Consider the following 15,369-nt stretch of genomic DNA (forward strand, 5'->3'; position numbering starts at 1 on the left):
TTTGAATAGACTTGGAGGGCCAGTGGTATTCTACGTAGCACTATGAAGCACAAAACAATCCTCACCTTAAGTATCCTTCGCCTAAGTCCAAACTGAGAGAGATGCAGGCACTTTGACACCAGAATAAAGACCCTTAAAGGTCCCCCAGAAAGGGGCTGAAATCCGGACAGAAGCAGAAGCAACAGACTCCACTGGCCCACTCAAGTTCTTGGGCCAGTGCAAAGAAGTAAACTACGAATCCCACAAGGCCTTGGGAGCACGGGCCTTAGATACAAAGGGGCTAGCAGGCCTGGTGGCACCTGGGACATGTAGTCCTCAATCCCACCCTCCCCATGCAACTCTCCAGGGAGCTTAGAAAGTAGGCAGTAAATCATCCGTATATCGTTGTGTGTGTTTCCGTGCCTATGTGTACTGTGACACATTGTAATTGTGTGGATTTTGAGTTTGTCTGGCTGGGTGTGTGCTGTTTATGGGTTCTGTTTATGGCGTCTGTAAGCTTTGGTGTAAATACACCTGTATTTTTGTGATTGTGATTGGTTTTGTATGTGTGTGTGTGTGTGTGTGTGTGTGTGTGTGAGACGCAATTTGGGGTATCTCTTCAACCCACAGAAGGAACCATGGATTGTGCTCCCACCGTAAGCTCTACTAGCAATGGTCGCATTGATTTTAACTACTCTATTTTTAAAATTCTACTCTATTGCAATGGTTAAGGATTCCAACTGTGGTTTAGGCAGTCCTGGGTTTGAATCTCGTCTCTGCCCCCTTTCTAGCTCTGGGACCTTGGGCCAGTCTCTTCACCTCTGGAGTTGTTGAGACAGCAGATATAGAGTAGGTAGAAGACACTGGCTGTGTCCAGACGTTTTCATATTCCACTTGTTAAAATTCTCTTCACCTCTTTTCTTTTCCATGGGGGAGGTTTCTTCACTTTTCAGTCCTGCTTTCTCTCGGTGCTAGCGCTGGAATTTTGATTCTTGACCTTGGAGCTGCTCGCCCTCCTTACTGCTGGTGAAAATAACCTCAGAATGATTTTTTTAAAAATGTTCTCTCTTCCCCTGCAATAGGCAGGAAAATAGACGCTGGTCTGCATCATAAAGATGGTTCAGCCCTGGCTAGGGTGGTTCAGTGGATTTTACGCCATAGGTTGCCAGTTCGATTCCCAGTAGGGCACATGCCTGACTTGTGGGCCAGGTCTCCAGGTGGGGGCGTGTGAGAGGCAACCACACGTTAATGTTTCTCTCCCTCCCTTTCCCTCTCTTTAAAAATAAATGAATAAATCTTTTCTTAAAAAAAGTTTTTAAAAGATGGTTCTGATAAAGGGATGAACTGAGAATGTTCACAGAGTACCCAGTTCATGCTCCTGTCCAGTGTAGAAACAGAGCTGAGGGCATTATAACTCAGTCCCAGTTTCTATTATTTAAACACTGTCCCCGCAAGACTTATTTGCACAGAAAAAGCATTTTACACTTAAGAGGAAAGTATATTGTGAAAGGCACCCGTGGCTGACCTGCTTGTGGAGGCTGGTGGAACACTTTCTGTCTTAGGCAACGCGGGCTGCTATGCCAGAAACACCAGAGGCTCAAACAACAGCCATTATCTCCGTTCTGAAGGCCGGAAGTCTGTGATGGGGGTGCCAGTGTGCTGGGGTTCTGGTAACAGCCCTCTTCCTGGCTTGTAGACAAGCACCTTCTCTCTGTGTCCTCACTTGATGGAGAGAGAAAACGCTGGTCTCTTGCTCTACTTTTTTCTCTTTCAGATTTTATTTATGTATTTATTATTTATTTATTCCCAGAGAGAGGGGAAGGGAGGGAGAAAGACCGCGAGGGAAACATCAATGTGTGGTTCCCTCTCGCACACCCCCAACTGTGGACCCGGCCTGCAACCCAGGCATGTGCCCTGACTGGGAATCGAACCGGCGGCCCTATGGTTCATAGGCCAGTGCTCAATCCACTGAGCCACACCAGCCAGGGCTCTTCCACTACTTCTAAGAACCCAAATCCCACCATGGGGGCCCCGCTCTCAGGACCTCCTCTAACCCTAATCACATCCCAAAGGCTCCACCTCCCAGCACCCCATTGCATTGGAGGGCAGGGCTTCAACATGTGGTTTTGGGGGGACACAAACCTGTGGTCCATAGCGCTTACCCCTCAGACAAAGGCGACACCCTAGAGACAGAGAATCACAAATGATGGTGCCTCATCCCAGACAACTTCACAAAACAGCCCCATCTCAGTTCAGACTCTTATGTGTCAGAGAAATAGACTGTCTCACTCAATCCACTGTTATTCAGGATTTGGGACCTGGTCACCAGACCAACTTGCTCATTAATGTAAGTCCCATTTGGAAAGTCACAAAGACAGCCTGGGAAGGGATGGACATTAATTTGTCACTCAACTGATTCTCCCCTGGGCAACTTTGTAAATTATTTAGTTAGGCTTTTTTTTTTTTTAATCCTCACCCAAGGATGTGTTTTTATTATTATTATTACTATTATTATTATTATTCAGAGAAGGAAAACTCTGACTCCAAAAAACCTCCGCTGCCTTGCGGCATACCTCTTCAGGGGAAAGGCTAAGGGAGTAAACCCCGACAGAAAATCTGGAGCCGGAGTCCCTAAGGCGGTTCGACGTTGTCGTCAACACCGGCAACTCCTGCGGCGCACCTGAAGCCAAGCTGTATTGACTCCGTCTTTCCCTTGGACCCTTCAGCTGCGAAGAGAGGGGGGGTCTGCTCCATGGGCAACAGCAGACCCTCCATATCACCCTGCCCAGGCTCTGTAGCTTCAGCTTCACTGGAGAGGACACTCCAGCGTCATCGCAAGATGTCGATTCGACACGGGGGGAGACAGATACCGTGTCACTCCCGAGTCGGACTGCACAGCCATTCTCGGCGGTGCAGATAGACTCTTAAGAAGCTACACCATCGTCTCTCGAGACGGACGGCTGCCATACCTATTATTATTATTATTAATTTTAGAGAGAAAGAAAAGGAGAGAGGGAAACATCAATTGGTTTGCCTCCTGTATGTGCCCTGACTGGGGATCAAGCCTGCAACCTTTTGGTCTGTGGGATGACGCTCCGACCAGCTGAGCCGACGGGCTAGGGCAGGCTCTGGTTTTGCATTTCTAAAATCAGATACAATGCACGTACTGAAAACTTCACCATTTCAATGTCCAATTCAGTGGTTCTTCGGTGTATTCACAAGGTCGTGTAACTATCACTAATTCCACAACATTTTCACAAATGCCCTCTTTAGCCCACCCCTCCCCATCCCTTTCTCCCCCCAGTCCCTGGAAAGCACCAGTCTAACTTTCTGTCTCTATGACTTTGCCTTCTGGAATTTTTATGGAAATGGAATCATACACTCTGTGACCTTTCACGTCTGGCTTCTCTCACTCAACATCATGTTTTTGAGGTTCATCCATGTAGTGGCGCATATCAGTGCTTCGTTCCTTTTCATGGCTGAGTAATATTCCACTGTATCTGTTCATCAGTGATGGACACTTGGGCTGTCTCCCCCTATTGGCCACTGTGAATAACGCAGCTGCCACATTCATGTGCAAGTTCTCGGGAGGACCAAGTGTTCAGTTCTCTTGAGCAGACGCCGAGGAGTGGAATTGCTGGGCCAGTAACTCTGTGTTTAACGTTTTAAGGACCCGACAGTTTTCCAAAGCGCCGTCCCCTCTGGCCTTCCCTCCAGCCATGTGTGAGGGTTTACCTTTATATAACATGAGGATTCTCCAAACAACAGGAGTGGGTGATAGTAATTGCATTAACTCTGAGAAGCTGGCTGCACGTTCACGATAATAATAACAACCTCGCCAGGTGACCACAAGTGGAAGGTTTATTTCAAGAAACAGATGGAGCGAGCACTCCCAGGGCTCCGGTGCTTCAGGGCGGGCCACCACCTCCGCCTCACTTCCAGCGGCCTCCAACGCGGCCCTTCCCTGCCCCCTTGCGGCTGTGGAAGAAGTGGGGGGCGGTCAGGAAAGAGGGCTTCCTGGCCCTTTGAGATGGGACCCCTGCCCCAGCCCCCACAAAATGCGCGCTCTCCTCCATGCCCAGAGGGACAGCCAGGCAAATGCGTTCTCAGTCAGGTTCACTGACTGAGGTGGTGAGGTTCAGGGTCAAGGACCCCAGGCACATGCGGGGCTGGTGTCTGGGCTGAGTTCAGGTGTTCACGTGGGTGGTGACATGGGTCACGTTCATGACTGGGGGCTGGCACTGCTGACATTTGGGTCGGATCACTCTTCGTTCTGAGGCGCTGTCCTGGGCACTGTAGGGTGCTGAGCGGCATCCCTGGCCTCCCCCCTCCCTCCCACCACGAGATGCCAGGAGCGCCTCTCAGCTATGACAACCAAAAATGTTCTGGACTTTGCCCGATGTCCCCTGGGAGGCAAGATCACCCCCCCCCCCAACCTTAAGAACCAGTGACTTAGAGGGACATGGAGGGGGTGACTGAGACCCCAGAATAGAAATGGAGGGCAGAGAAGAATGACAGAATGAGGGGCAAAGAGAAAGGGACAGACACCAAGAGGGAGGGAAGCGGATGGAGAAGGGAGAGACCCCGGGAGTCAGAGGGAGGGTGTGGAGCCCAGTCAGTGACACTTACAACTTCTGGGCGTGGCTGATGCGATTGTAGAGCACGTTGATCTGTGGAGGGAGGCGGGAGGGAGATGCTGAGACAGCTGGGGGACAGGCCTGTCCACCCTGCCCTGCCCCGTCCCAGCCCAGCCCGGGCCCCACCCCCCCCAGAGCTGGGCCTCACGTCATATTTCTGCTGCTTCATCTTCTCCATCAGGTCAAACTTCTCGGACTCCAGCTGGTGGATCCAGTCCCACAGTTCCTGGGCCTTGTCCCTGGCAGGACAGACAGCCTGTCATGGACGGGGCTGGCCACGCCCTATGCCCAGAGAGGTCGCAGGCACCGGCCAAAGCCACACAGCACGGCTCTGGATTTGGTGTCATTGGTACGATTTGGTTAATACTTGAGGCGGAAATATTCCATGGGAATTGAAGCAAAGGCTTTTAAAACCTCTGTTCACTCTCTCCCTACCGACAATGGAGATTCATATTCCCCTAAATCAGAATGAAGTCATGGCTAAGGACCCAGACTCCAGACTCCAGGCTCAGAAAGCCCTGGTTCAAGTCCCAGCTCTCCCATTCTCTGACTGGTGACTATGGCCGCGTGACTTGGATCCTGTTTCCCTCTCCAAAAAAAAAGTAGAACTAAAACTGTGGAAGAGATGGCTGGGTGTCCACCCAATATCCCTTATCCCTTTCTTCCTCAGAAACAGAACTCTTTGTAATAGGCCCAGTTAAACACTCTCCTCGCCCTGACAGGTGTGGCTCAGGCCACGGATTGCTGTCTCTCTCACATCGATGCTGCTCTCCCTCTCTTCCTCCCTCCCTCCCTCTCTCTCTCTCTCAAAATAAATACATAAAATCTAATTTTTTTTGAAAAGCCACTCTTCCCAACTCCCTTGCAGGTAGGGGTGGTCAGTGGATGGGGCTTCCAAGGATGTTTTTGTGGCCCTTCCCTTGCAACTTGTTTCTATCGCTCGGATGTGATGGCCGGAGCTCCCGCAGCCATTTGGGATCACGAGGTGACTTTGAGTGTGGAAATATTGTGCTAAACGTGCTGGAGCAGAAAAATGGGAGTCTATCTGTAATGGTTTTGTAGTTTCCATACCAACACTGGACTACAGGTTTCTTTTCTTTTTTAAGATTTTATTCATTAATTTTTAAAGAGAGGGGGAAGGGAGGGAGAAAAAGAGGGAGAGAAACACCGATGTGTATTTGCCTCTTGTATGTGTCCCAACCAGGGACCAAACCTCCAACCTAGCCTGTGCCCTGACCGGGAATCAAACTGGTGACCTTTCACTTTGTGGGATGACACCCAACTAGCTGAGCCACACCGGCCAAGGCACCAAACTTACTCTTCCCTGACAAAAATCTACTGCCCTGAGCTGTCTGAGCTGTTGTTGAATGTGACGATGAACGTGAAATGCTATTATCTAGCTGAACTTAACTCCTGCGTCTCAGCACCCACCAAGAGTGGGTCCTATATCAGTGACATGTTTCACAAAGGAGGCTACAGGGGCTCAGAGAGGGGGAGACACTTGCCCCAAGTCACACAGCACCAGGGTTTCTACCCCCTCCCCCCAGATCTGGATGAGGGTCCCTTCATCTCCCTGTCTCACACCCAGGCCCGCGCCCACCTACCGGAGCTGGTCCTCTCCCATGCTGTCGATGTTCAGAGGCTTCTTACGATCAGACAGGATACGAAGCTTCATCTCCCGCCCTGTCTGGCGCTTACCCCGCCTTTGTTCTGCCTGGAGGTTGGGAGGGGGGCATCTGGAGTTGGAGCACAAATCCTCCAGATGGCTCCCTACATCAGGACACAGAGGTCCATGATCCAAGCCACCGTCTCTCTCAGGACCTCAGGCATCTAGACCCCCTTGACACCCCCTCAGACCCAAGAGTCCAGATCCCCAGCCCTCCTCCCTCGGACTGGGAGTCCGGGCCCCCATCCCCTACCCTCAGGAGCCAGAAGTCCGTGCTCTAGGCTGTCTCCTCCTTGGGAACCCAGACCTCAGGCCCCAGCCAGCTGAACTCACCTTGACCAGGTAACCCCCATAATGGCCACCCATGTTGGACAGAACCTTCTTCTTTTTGGCATCATCCTCAGCCCGTTTCTTGGCCTCTTCCTCTTCCTTTCGCATTCTCTCCTCCTGGGGGGTGGGGGGAGAAATGGTTCACCCCCAAGGCCTGCCCCCCACTGTGGGGGGAGGGGGCCTGAGATGGGGATGGGAAGAGGGGCTCAGATCGAGTGATAAGAGACTAGGAATATGGGAACAGGCAAACATGTAGATGTCACCCCAGCCCTTCCTGGCCTTGCTGTATGGCCACCTGTAGGTCTCTCCTTCTCTCTGGGCCTTGGTAACCCCCCACCCCCACCCAGCAACCCCACCCAGCAAACATGTAAATGGGGGAGGGATGAGCCTGCTTGTCCTGCATCCCTCCAGGATGAAGTGGCCAATGGTGAACTTGGCTGTGTGACCTCAGCACACACTCACCCTCTCTGGGCCTTAGTCGCCCTTAGTCTCATGACACAAGAATGACTGTCCTCAGAGGGTCAAGGAGGTACCTGGTGATGGCAGTGGGGGGCCTGGGACACTAAGGAGCCTGATGGCCTTGAGCCTCAGAAGGGGTTCTGGGGGTTCCAGAATGTCTAGCAAAGGTGTTGTCACAGCCAGAACGTGTACCCTGCATGTTTCAGACACAGCAGCTTGTCCAGACGAAGGCCTTCCCCTCTGGAAGGGCCAGTGAGGTGGGCTTGATGGTTTTTGCACATCCAGCATTCCTCACCTGAGTTACTTTATTTAAATATATATATATATATATATATATTTTTTTCCTTAGAGAGAGGGGAAGGGAGGGAGAGAAACCTCAATGTGTGAGAGATTCATTGATCAGTTGCCTCTCACACGCCCCCAACTGGGGACCTGTGCCCTGACTGGGAATCGAACCAGCGACCCCTTGGGTCACAGGTCAGTGCTCAATCCACTGAGCCGCACCAGCCAGGGCTGAGTTACTTTCTCATGGCTGCTATATAGTAGTCCCTCTCTATATTGTGCTTGACTTATCATGGCCTCACTGTATCGCGGGTTTTTTAAAAATATTATATTTAATTATTTATTGCGGATTTTTCGCTATATTGTGGGATCTTGAGGTACTGTACAGCAAATACTAAAATAAATGTAAAGTTCCTACCTCGCGGATTTTCACCTATCGCGGGGTGTTCTAGAACGTAATATCCGCGATAAGTGAGGGATCACTGTACTTTACACACTTAGTGGCTTAAAACAGCAAATCTACCACATAGGTACTAGACTTGGGGGGGGAGGGCGTCACTTCGTAAATGACATAAATGTCTGACCACTATGCTGTACACCTGAATCTAAGATAACATTGAATGTCAGCTGTGATTGGACTTTTTTTTTTTAACAACACAAATTTATTTCCTTACAGTTGTGCAGGTCAGAAGTCTGACACAGGGTTCTGGGTAGAACCAAGGTGTGAACTGGGCTGGTTCCTTTTGGAGGCTCCAGTGAGGATCCATGTCCTTACCTCCTCCACATTCTAGGGGTTGCCTGCATCCCTTTGCTCGTGGCCCCTTCCTCCATCTTCAAAGATCTCTGACCCCCTTGACTCCCTCTTACATGGAACCTGGTGATAACACTGAGTCCCCCAGAATAATTCAAGGTCATCTCCCATCTCCGGATCCTTAACCACATTTACAAACTCTCTTTTGCTATATAAGGTACTGTAATCACAGACTCCAGGAATGGGGACATAAACATCTCAGGGAGACCCTTATCCTGCCTACCCCGCCCCCCTACTGCTGTTCCTTAAGTGGTTCAGGTGGGCACTTCCTTGATGCCACCACAGGTCACGTTTCCAAGGCCTAAAGCCAGACCAGGAAAGTCCCAGGCAAACAGAGATGAGTTGGTCACCACAATGTCCAGAGAAAATGGGCCAAGGGATGGTAAGAGAAAAGCTGAGTCTTTGTGATGTTATTTGAGTCCCTTGATCCAGCCATGCCTGAAGCAAGCACACCCTAGACTTTTAGTTTTGGATGAGACAATAAAATTCTCTTTCTGCTGAATCCAGCTTGGGTGGCGGTTTCAGTTCCTTTCAACAGAAAGATCCTTGAACAACACAGCACGGGGACTTTTTGGGGATCACAAAGAATATCATGCGTGGAAAATAGAGGAGAAAGGCACCCACCGCTAGCTTGGCCTGACGCTCGCGCTCTTTCTCGGTTCTGCAGCGTTGCTGTTGAGCTCTCTCCGCCCGGCGCCGCTCCTGAGGAGCGGAGAAGAATTAGGGGTGCAGGACCACCACCCACTCACCCGCTACCCCTCGCCAGATGATGTCCAGAGCAAAGAATGCACGACTTTGAGTGTGGCCAGGCTTGGGTCCTTTTCCTAAAGCTTCAGCCTCGGGTCTGATTTGAACGGGAACGACTCTCCGTTATGCCCCAGACTCAGAGGATGGCATGGGGTGAGGGAAGAATTTGGGGAGCCCCCCTCCCTCGACTCACAATGCGCTCTTTCAGTGCAATGAGCTCCTCTTCCTCCTTCTTGCGCTGCTCGAAGTGCACGTCGATGAGCGTCTGCAGCTCCAAGAGGTCCTTCTCCTGGCGCTTCCGGTGGATGTCCTGCAGGACAGACGGTGGGAGCCTGGTCACTCCCCGCGCAGCGCCTGGGGGCGCTCGGGGCGGGAGGGCGCCCTTTCCCGGGGAAATCGATGGGTCTGACTGTTAAGAAATGTCCAAAGCCCTGGCTGCTGTGGCTCAGTGGATTGAGCGTTGCCCTGCGAGCCAAGTGTCGCTGGTTCGATTCCCAGTCAGGGCACATGACTAGGTTGCACGTCAGGTCCCCGGTTGGGGGCGTGAGTGAGAGGCAACCACACAGTGATGTCTCTCTCCTTCTCTTTCTCCTTCCCTTCCTCTCTCTCTAAAAATAAAATAAACAAATAAATCGTTTTTTTAAAGAAAGAAAGAAATGTCCAGCAGGTGGCAGCAAAGCACCATGTTCTGACCCTACTTGACTTTAGGACGTCTTTCCCGATGGGGGCAGAATGAGACGCACCTTTTCCTAATTTGCACGAAGGGCTCGCAGCTGCTCGCTGCTGGGGGCGGGATGTCTGTCACTCAGAGGCGGATTTAACGGCGGGCGCACCGGCGCGCGCCCTGGGCCCCGACTTCTGAAGGGCCCCGCAAAACCCCAACTTTACACTTTTTTCTAATGACACCAAGTCTGGTTTCATTACTACGCTGCATAAAATATGCATAATTTAAAATGTCTTTTTATTTTCCCAGTCTCTCTTTTTTTTAAGGGCCCAATATTTTCTTCTGTGCCCGGGGCCTCAACCGACCTTAATCCACCTCTCCTGTTACTTACATCGAAGTCCACGCGTTCCCCTTCTGGGATCTTTGGGGGCATCAGTGGAGCCATGGGGCGGCTGATGGACAGAAGAGAAAGACAGCGAGCAGCGTGAGGTCCCTGACAATCCCAGCCGCGCTAGCGTGGCGGCCACCGGCCACACGGTTCTCAGCACCTGCGACGTGCTTGGTCCCAATGGAGAGGGACTGTCAGTGGAACCCGCATTTAACTACAAACAAAATAATCTAAAATATCTCACGTTTTATGTCAATTACAAGTTGAACGGATGAAATTTCAGATATCACCAATTGAACAAAATATGATATTAAGATTAGTTCTACATGTTTTGTCTTTTTTTAAAATTATTTTACTTATTTATTTTTAGAGAGGGGGAACGAAGGGAGAGAAATATCAATGTGTGGTTGCCTCTCGCGCACCCCCAACTGGGGACCTGGCCCATAACCCTCGCCTGTGCCCTGACTGGGAACCGAACCGGTGACCGTTTGGTTCACAGGCCGGCACTCAGTCCACTGAGCCACACCAGCCAGGGCATGTGTTTTGTCTTTTTTTAATTTGGCTACAAAAATTTGAAGTTGCACCTGTTGTATTTGTATTCAGCGAGGCTGCTGGGGTAGGTGAGCCCTCTGTCTTATTTCTCTCTTTGGTTTCTGAGGCATCAAATGCCTCCTCCTGCCTTGCTTCCTACTCCTCTGGCTGTCCCATCTGTCTCCTTGTCCCCCAGTGAGCCATTGTATTCATCCATAGGACAGTCTCATGATCAATATCATTCGCCCTGTGACTTCAACTTCAATTATTATCAATTACTCAGGACTCCTCAACTCTGTCTGAAGCCCCAGACTCCCTCCTAAGCTCTTGTCTCCTCACTCAGACACACAGCACGTTTCATTGTTCCCTGGCCTCCTTGGCCATGTCCCATGCTCTTGCGCCCCAGGGCCTTTGCACGTGCTATTTCACCTGCTGACAATGCCCTTCCCCTGACACACTTTATCCCTGAGACCTTTCCTCCTCCACCAAGCCTTCCCTGACCCTGTGTCACATCTGTGCTCCTCACCCAGATCTGACCCTATGCCTCCTCTGCTCCAAACGATTCTGTGGCTCCCTAGTGCCCTGGCTTTCACAGCCCTGCCTCTTATTGTACCCTAGAGTCAAGCCACCTTGAAATTCACGGCACTGCCCACACAAGGCCCGAGAATTTCTGCTTCTAGGTTTTCTCTCACACTCAGATTGCTGCCTCCTTGCACCTCCTAGCTTTGGCCACAATGTCACCTCCTACAGGACCCTCTCCCTGCCATGAGCCCCCCATGCCACCCCTAGTTTAGGCTCCCCCTCCTCAGGATGACCTGTGTCTGCGTCTGCTCCCTGAAAGACTGACCTAGATCAGCCATTGGACCTAACGTACACCACACCACTTTCTCACCTACAATCCCCCTTCCACTTCCTTCAGGTAGACAAGCACCACCTCCCCCAAGAAGCCCTCCTTGATTGCCTAGGGCAAACGTAGAGCACTGACCTGGGCTACTCTAGAACCCTGGCTGCTACCATAACTGTATCTGGGTCTCTTGCACTAACAGGGTAGATGGGTCTGTCCCCCAAACACCATGGAAAGTTCTCCAGAAATGTTTGCTACAGGAGCAAACTGTCCTTTCCTCTGTTTCAAGTTCCCCACTCTCTTCCTCTGCCTTCCTTGCACCCCATCTCTGGATGTGGGGGACGTACTTGGGATGGTGTTGTTTGGATCCCCCACCCTCCTAGGGTCTCACCTTGGTTTGGGGCGTTCCTCTTCTGGTGGGGGGATACAAAGAGATAGTTAGTTCATGGGGGGCTGATGACAACCCCCCCCCAGTCTTGGCTCTCAGGAGCCCATTTCCCTCCTCCAGCCGCTCTGGGGGGTGGGGGGTGGCAGGGGGAGAAAGGAAGGAGAAGGGAAATTAGGGTGGCCGCATCAGATATACATTCAGAACTGGTGTGGGAACCTCCTCCCACTTCTCTGGGAACCCAGGGGTGCAAACCCCAGACACCCCCTTCAACATACCCAGACCTCTTCCATCAAGACCTAGAAGTGCAAGGGGTCCCCAAGCCCTTTCTTCATTCAGTGATTCAGGAGTTCTGACCTCAGCCCACTCCCCTGGGGGACACGGGAATCCCAGACTTCCAGTGCCAGCCCCTTCTGCGACCCAGGCCCCAACCTTTGAATGTATATGGAGGAAAAAAGTAACAGACAGGGTTGGGGCAAACATGCAACCCTTCTATTAATTATTCTTCCAGGCGGGAGAAGAAGGCTTGCGTGGGTGTCAGTCCCTTTAAGAAGGGAAAACGTTAACGTCGCTGCGAGGCAATTTCCCTTCGTGGCCACGCGGGCTCTCCGGGGCTTCAAAGACCAGGCCAGGGATTGGGGTGTGCGGACTGAAGGGAGTCCCCGTGGAGGTCAGGGTCCCGAGGATATCGGGACGGGAAAGCCCCGAAATCGTTCTCGGGAAGCGAAGCAGCCGCGGTTACCTCGCTCTGCCACCGGCTCCGGTTCTTCGGGGGCTGGGGGGGGTTCTGGGGAGAAGCGCGCATTTGGGGAGAGATGCGGGAAGGGGGGAGCGGCCACGCCCGGGTGCGGGAGAAGAGAGAGGAGAGAGGGAAGAGAGTGGAGAGGCTGTTAAAGGAGCTGAAAGCCAGGCCGTCGGGAGCCCCAGCCCGGCCTCCACCCCTGGGCCATGGCTTGCACCCCAGGCCGTTCCCGCGTCCAGCTCCAACCTGCGGAGTCCACAGCTTCCCCCTCCTCCTCCACGGCAGCCTCCTCTTCTGGAAGGAATCGGGGCAGAGAAAAGAAGCCGTTAGGAGCCCAGGGGGCCCGGGATGGGGTGGAGTGGGCGCAGAGACCAGGGTGCGAGTCTCAGCGGGGCGGGGCCCCCCCTGGATCGCAGCTGCAGACCGGCACAGTGAGCTTTTCGCGACGGCTGTGCGGAGATCGCGCTGGAAACACGGCCCGGAAACCCAGGGGGTGGGAGTCGGGACGCGGGTGCCCACCCGCCTCTCTGCACGGGCCCCTCCCAAGAGATCCACGTGGGGTCCCCACCCCCCAAGGGAGCGCACTCCCCACTCACCTTCGGGCTGCTCCCTGAGGACAAGGTGCGAGAGAAAGAGGAAGGGGAAGAGTCAGACGTGGGAGAAGGGGGCATGTCTCCGCTTCTCCAGCCCCCAGTCCCCACGCAAGCGACACTCACTCCTCGCATTCTTGCTCCTCGGCGTCCGACATCGTGGTGCGACCTGAGGGCCACAGAGAACGAAGGGTGTGGAGTGTAGGCCCCAAGAGGAAGGGCTGGGGGCCTGGACTCCTGGGTCTGAGCGGGGAAGGGCTGGGGGCCCGGACCCCTGGGTCTGAGGGGGGAGGGGCTGGACCCCTGGGTCTGAGGGGGGAGGGGCTGGGGCCTGAACCCCTGGGTCTGGGTGGAAGGGGTCTGAGGGGGGAGGGGCTGCGGGCCTGGACCCCTGGCTCTGAGGGGGGAAGGGCTGGGGGCTGGACCCCTGGGTCTGAGGGGGGAGGGGCTGGGGGCCCGGACTCCTGGGTCTGAGCCGGGACAGAGTCCAACTCCTAAGGCATGTGAGGACAGGCTTTGGGAGGTGCGGTCCAGGCACAGCCCCAAAGCTGGGGCTCCTGCACACACATGCACACACCCCGCCAGCTGTCCTCTTTTGTCTTATGACATGTCCATGGGAACCTGATCCGAGTCAGATTAGGAGAAGGTATTTGGGACGGGACAGTGGCTTGAAGACAATAGCTGCCCCACAGGCTATTTTGGGGGGATGTCACCGACAATAAAACAGAGGACATCTAAAATGGGACTCGAGGAGGAGGGCAGCTTTTGGGAGAATTAGCCACACCTGTTCCCCTCTCCTGCCCCCAGAAACCACCCCTCCCTTCTGGCTGGGTATCTTCCCACCTCTCTCCTTTCACCTTCACCCACAGCCAGGGGGGAGGCAGGCCACCTCAAGAGCAACGTCTGTCCACCAGCCTCATCCTCACCCTCAATAGACCCCCCAATATCTGGCATTCCCCAGGCCCCAAGGTACCCCCCAAATCCCAATACCCAAAGATCCTGAGATCCCTCAATTTAAGATGCATCAGCGAGTCCTCATGTCCAGATTCTGAGACACGAGTTGAGACCCCAGGTCTTGACACCCCCTAAATTCTGAAACCTGATACCCCCTAAATTCTGAAACCTCAAGATAATGAGGCCCCCAAATCAGATGCCCAAACTCTGAGGTCCAATTCATGGTACCCCAAATTATGACCCTACAAGTTCTAAAACCTCGAATCACAAGACCAGAGATCCTGAGTCCTCGATTCCCAGACCCCCCCAATTCTAATCCCCCAGCCCTGACTCCCAGACTATTGGACATCCAAGCCCAGACACCCTCCCCCAATTTCTGAGATTCCCTGATTCTCAGACTTCTGAGGTCCTAAGGTTATATTCTGGAACATCCAAGTCCAGGCACCCCCATTTTCAGTAACCCCCAAACCCTCACATCCATACCCTTTCCACATCCATACCTCTTCTCCATACCTGTCCTGTCTCCCACCCTCCCACCCAGGAGATCACAGCCCTTACCTAAGGCTGGGTCAGCAGAGGCACAAACGTGCTGGGCAGCTGAAGCCCCTAGTTTATAATGGAGCGTGGCCCCGCCCCAGCGAAGAGGAAGGGAGGGGGAGAATTCCTTTCCCCAAACATTGGTCCGGGAGCAGAAAGCCCCGCCCTTACTTTGGCTCCATGTTAATGATCCAGGCACCTCCTGGCAGCTGCGACCCCTTCTCCACGCCACCAGCACCCCCCATGCTCCCCACTCCCTATAGCACGTGGCACTCTATGCTTTGAAGTACCTGGGCTTAGCAGACAGAGGTCCTCAGATAATGCATATTGATGACAGGGGAACAAGAGATGTTTTCTCTTTCCAAGGCTCTCATCCCCCTTCCTGTGTCTGTCTGGGCATCCCTCTCTTATAGCGTTTCTCTGTCTCTCCTTTGTGTCTGTAACTCTCCATTGTGTGTCTCTGCGTGTGCCTTTCTCTGTCCATCTTTCCGTCACTCTCTCCCCACCCCCTCCCTTTGTCTGCCACCAGGATTCCACCCTGGTGACAACAGGCGCTAAAGCAGGGAAGCAGGTGTGCGCAGAGGGAGGGGGGAGGTGTCAGGCCTTCGTGACCTTACCCCCCCACACACACACACACACCTCCATCTGCCACGGACCTTTTTTTGGAATCTCTCTCCTTCCTTCCCTGCCAAACCACGACCTTGACCTCCAGGGCAGCCAGCCCCTGGGAGGAATTCCTCACCCCTCTGTGCCTTTGGTATCCCTCATTTGGTCTCTGTTTCACTATCTGCAGTCTCTCTGTTTCTGTTTCTATGCATTTCTC

The 15,369-nt window shown here is 53.0% G+C and overlaps 1 protein-coding gene across 1 annotated transcript; it reads right to left on the reverse strand.

Annotated features, from left to right (window-relative positions):
* Positions 1–3,822: 3,822 nt before the first annotated feature.
* TNNT1 (troponin T1, slow skeletal type) lies at positions 3,823–14,616 on the reverse strand. The gene is made up of 14 exons (XM_090259438.1): positions 14,568–14,616; positions 13,182–13,224; positions 13,062–13,075; positions 12,712–12,759; positions 12,466–12,510; positions 11,730–11,751; positions 9,967–10,027; positions 9,105–9,221; positions 8,789–8,866; positions 6,616–6,729; positions 6,221–6,330; positions 4,765–4,855; positions 4,609–4,649; positions 3,823–3,957 (listed from the first exon to the last, which is right to left on the reverse strand). The coding sequence occupies exons 2-14, from the start codon at positions 13,211–13,213 to the stop codon at positions 3,912–3,914; spliced, it is 819 nt and encodes a 272-aa protein (XP_090115564.1). The 5' UTR covers positions 13,214–13,224; positions 14,568–14,616; the 3' UTR covers positions 3,823–3,911.
* Between the last annotated feature and the right edge of the window lie 753 nt (positions 14,617–15,369).

This window comes from Furipterus horrens, unplaced genomic scaffold, assembly GCF_987537825.1.
Source record: "Furipterus horrens unplaced genomic scaffold, mFurHor1.1.pri manual_scaffold_13, whole genome shotgun sequence".
Taxonomy (NCBI): Eukaryota; Metazoa; Chordata; class Mammalia; order Chiroptera; family Furipteridae; genus Furipterus; species Furipterus horrens.

Coding starts and splice junctions, on each gene's coding strand:
- TNNT1 (XM_090259438.1), bottom strand. CDS start 13,213: ATGTCGGACGCCGAGGAGCAAGAATGCGAGGA. Junction 6,331..6,615: donor ATGGGGGTTACCTGGTCAAG/GTGAGTTCAGCT, acceptor CCCAACCTCCAG/GCAGAACAAAGGCGGGGTAA. Junction 4,856..6,220: donor ATGGGAGAGGACCAGCTCCG/GTAGGTGGGCGC, acceptor CTGTCCTGCCAG/GGACAAGGCCCAGGAACTGT.